This window comes from Lycium ferocissimum, unplaced genomic scaffold (assembly GCF_029784015.1).
Source record: "Lycium ferocissimum isolate CSIRO_LF1 unplaced genomic scaffold, AGI_CSIRO_Lferr_CH_V1 ctg6624, whole genome shotgun sequence".
NCBI lineage: Eukaryota > Viridiplantae > Streptophyta > Magnoliopsida > Solanales > Solanaceae > Lycium > Lycium ferocissimum.
In genome coordinates, this window is record NW_026726433.1 from 31,925 (window position 1) to 36,226 (window position 4,302).

General features: G+C 41.9%; 1 protein-coding gene across 1 annotated transcript; it reads right to left on the minus strand.

Annotated features, from left to right (window-relative positions):
* Positions 1 to 287: 287 nt before the first annotated feature.
* Positions 288 to 1,434, minus strand: LOC132045423 (uncharacterized). The gene is made up of 3 exons (XM_059436003.1): positions 868 to 1,434; positions 638 to 766; positions 288 to 536 (listed from the first exon to the last, which is right to left on the minus strand). Exons 1-3 carry the CDS (start codon positions 970 to 972, stop codon positions 402 to 404), a joined length of 369 nt encoding a protein of 122 aa, XP_059291986.1. The 5' UTR covers positions 973 to 1,434; the 3' UTR covers positions 288 to 401.
* Between the last annotated feature and the right edge of the window lie 2,868 nt (positions 1,435 to 4,302).

The following is a 4,302-nucleotide window of genomic DNA, read 5'->3' on the forward strand; positions in this document are numbered from 1 at the left end:
CGAAATTAGTGCGTGAAAGAAGGAACATACATTTCACGCACAGTTTCTGTGCGTGAAAGGAAGTGTAACTTTTTGTACTTTCACGCACAGATTCTGTGCGTGAAAGAGGCCTTTCTTTTTTTTTTAACCTATTAAAATCACGTTTTTTTCCATACGTCGCACGAGTTATTATTAAGATAACTAATTATAATTAAGAAAATATTAACAGAAAATATATATAATATTAGCATAAAATTTACACTTTATTTACAACATTCACAATCTCAGGTCCCAAATGTGGGAGCCTTTAGAGTACGGCTAGGCCTAAGGCTAACCCCACCACCACCACCATCATCTCCATCCCCCTTCCTCCTCTTAATCTGTACATGTTCTATGGCATGATCATCCTTACTTCCCTTCCTTCACTTCTTTCGATCCGAACCTCGGTTCATAACATGCTTCCTATGGGAGATGACGGTGGGCGGTAGGAGTGGTTCATAACATGCTTCCTCGTCAATCTCATCAGGAGACCCGTCCACAGGCGCAGAGGAATGAACCTGAAATAACATATAAACAATTTAATTTAGATTTATTTTAAACTAAACATGAAATAAACAACTAATTAATAAATTATTTTATTTTATTGTAAAAATCAAACCTGTGTGTCGACGGCCTCCTGAGATGCCTGGTGAGAGGGCTCCTGAGATGGCTCCTCAACGGTCTCCTGAGTGGGCCCCGAAGCAGGAGATAGAGCAGGAGATGGGTCCACAGGCGTAGAAGAATGAACCTGAAATAATATATAAACAATTTAGTTTAGATTTATTCTAAACTGAACCTGAAATAAATAATTAATTAATAAATTATTTTATTTTATTGTAAAAATCAAACCTGTGTGTCGACGGCCTCCTGAGATGCCTGATGAGAGGGCTCCTGAGCGGCCCCCGGAGCAAAATATGCAGATGGTGCCGTATCAAACACGAAGTCCTCGAACATGGCGTCGTCGAAATCCAGATGTAGGCCACCCTGTAGATCACGAACCGGCCGCTCACCCTGTGGATCATGAACTGGTAGATGTGGAACTAAAGGCCAGGGCACATAATCTGAAAAAGGGTCCGGCGTATACAGAGGTGTCTGTGAAGTCGACGGCCGGGAAGAAGAAGTCGATGGGATATCTGTAGTCGACGGCCGGTAAGAACTCGGCGGGATCTCTGAAGCCGACGGAGCCTCATCACCTCTGCCAGCCCTACCACCTCTGCGACGGCCACCAGCTCCTCGGCGACCACGACCACCTGCTGCCCGAGGTGGGGCACCGGGAACACACTCATGAAGACGCTCAAAGTCATGTCCCTATCTCATACCAGTCTCGGCAAGCTCAATCATCCGTGCTGCATACTCTGCTGTCTCGGGGGCCTCCGTACGGGCAGTGCTCTCATAGCGCATCGTCTGAAAGGTCCGTACCAGTATATGTTTGCAAATATTAACAATTGAATAAATTTGTAAAGTAGTACATACGATGATGGTTTAAGTTTAAGACTAATAAAATTTACCAGCGCCTCATACGCTCCTACGAGAGCTACATATCCTAGGCCATCTGGACGACGCCTAGAGGGGATGCCAATAATGATGCGAGCGATCCGCATGTACCACTCCATGTACACATGGATCGGAGTGTCATGTCCGACCACCGCTAGGCTCGTCATCCTCACATCCCAACTCTGGACCTAGTGCTGCATATGGAGTCGCCATGCATCATGGACGCCCGCACGCTCATCCCTCACATAGTGGCCATGCTCCCAATCCGTAGATGCGGGTATATTCTGTACATACCCAAACTGTCGTAACACGCGGTCGGGCGCGTGATACTCAACGATATACATATGTATCAATGGACACCGCGACATCCACATGTGCTGACCAGCCCTACAAAATGCCGGCTGCTCATCCAAAATATGATCATACGGCGTCCATATAAAAGCCTGTAGAAATAATTGAACTAGTTAATAATAAAAGACTAAAATAGTGGCTATGTGGTCTAGCGTATGGATCCAAAATATGAATATACCGTCTGCGCCGTCATGCGGTCTAGCTGATCCCTAAACGGGAGAAGACTGTGGTGTGTCTCCGCACGGCGTATGCCTTGCGATCATCTCCGCGCGTATGGCATCGGCACAGTAAGATAGTCAGCGGGAGGCTGAGCTGGTATGGGCTGAAAAGGTCTCAACCTAGTCCACACCCATATCTGATATAGTTATTTAAAAAATATTTTATCAGTCGTCGTTTTAAAAAATATATTTTGTGTCTAAATACATACACTTAAATATATTACCTGAAGGAGCGAGCAAAATGCAGGGACCTCTACCCTCGTGCCCCTAGAACATCGACAGAATCCTCGATACATATAACCCAGCACAGCAGCGCCCCAACTATAACATCCTATCTCGGCGAGATCGTCGATATACCGAAGATACCTCAAGCTCACATGCGAACCCGAAGTGTTCGGGAACAGGATGGCCCCGAATATGATGAGCAGGTATAGACGCGCACGTCGGTCAACATCATCGAGGCGTGTCCTCTCAATCGGATCTTTGCGCATGTCTGTGAGGCGCAAGTGAGCATAAAGGGCCGACAACAAAAGCCGACTCTGGCCGGAAATATGACCATCCAGAGCCGCAAAATCGGTGAGCCTAGTCAACTCATCCCGGTAAGGCGGCAGCACATGAGGGTCCTCAATATACAATGGGCGTCCATCAACCTGTAGCCCATAAATGACCTCCACATCCTGAAGGGTAATGGTAGCCTTACCGGTGCGGAGATGAAATGTGTGCGTCTCCGGTCACCACCTGCTAATCAAGGCCATCACTAGCCACCTATCGTGTTGTACCGACCAACTTCGACGCACCGGTAGATACCACCCCGACGTAGTATATCCAGGACACGAGGATATGGGGGGCGAGCAGCTAAGATCTCCCATGTTGAGTCCCCTAACCGGTACGGACTTCGAGCCTCGAGTGCGTAGGTCGGATGTCCATATATGTTGCGACCTATGCTCGGGCTGAAGATACAGTAACTCTCGGTCGAAAGGCCCCAGATCAAGAGGGTGGTGATCCATCTGTTTTACGCATTTTAAATTAATCATTAACGGGTAGCATTAGTTATGTAATCTTTTATCGAAAATTTTATTAAGGATTGTGGTGATCCATCTATTTTACGCATTTTAAATCAATCATTAATGAGTAGTATTAGTTATGTAATCTTTTATCGAAAATTTTATTAAGGATTGTGGTGACCCATCTGTTTTACGTATTTTAAATCAATCATTAACAAGTAATATTAGTTATGTAATCTTTTATCGAAAATTATATTAAGGGTTTTCAATCCTAAACTACGGGTTATCAATCCTAAACTAAGGGTTTTCAATCCTAAAATATAAAGATTAATAATTAATAAGTCAAATAATTAACAATTAGTTAGCAAACAATTAGTATAAATAATTAATAAATAAACAATTAACTAACTAATCAAATAATTAACAAGTTATTATCATATATTTAATAAATAAACAATTAACTAACTAATCAAAAAATTAATAAATTATTATCGTATATTTAACAAATAAACAATTAATTAACTAATGAAACAATTAAGAAATTATTAGCAAATAAACAATTGGCTTAACAAAAACTAAATAAATAATTAGCTAGTCTAACAATTGAAATAGTTAGTCTAACAATTAATAAATACTTAAGTCGCTAATCGAACAATTAACAAATACTAAATAAACAATTAATAAATAATTAACTAATTAACAATAAATAATTTTTTTTTTTTAAAAAAAAGGCAGTCCCAACAGTTCTTACGGACTGCCCAAAAATGCACAAAAAAAATGCGCAAAAACGGGAGTCTTTTCCAAATCCACCATAGTTACACAATGATCATGCTTAGGGTAATAATATATTTAGCAATGTAATAAAAAATTCGTAGTGAAATACCTAGATTGAAGGTTTTTTTGAGTTTTCAAAATGAGCTCTGCGTCGCTCTATTCCAAAATCTAACCTTAGAAACTTGTTCCTACACTTCAATATACAAGAATATTAACTTTCGGGTTGAAAAACAATACGAAAAAGACATTTTGGGGGGGGGGGGGTTGGGGACCACTGAAATGGAGCTTCAATGGCGGGTTTTTTGGGTTGGAAAGGTGCAGGTCGTGGTGGGGAAGGAGGGGGCCGACTTTTGTTGGGCTCCTTCACGCACGAATTTTGTGCGTGAAGGCCAAACTTTTATTTTTACAGTTTGATCCTTTCACGCACTAAATTAGTGCGTGAA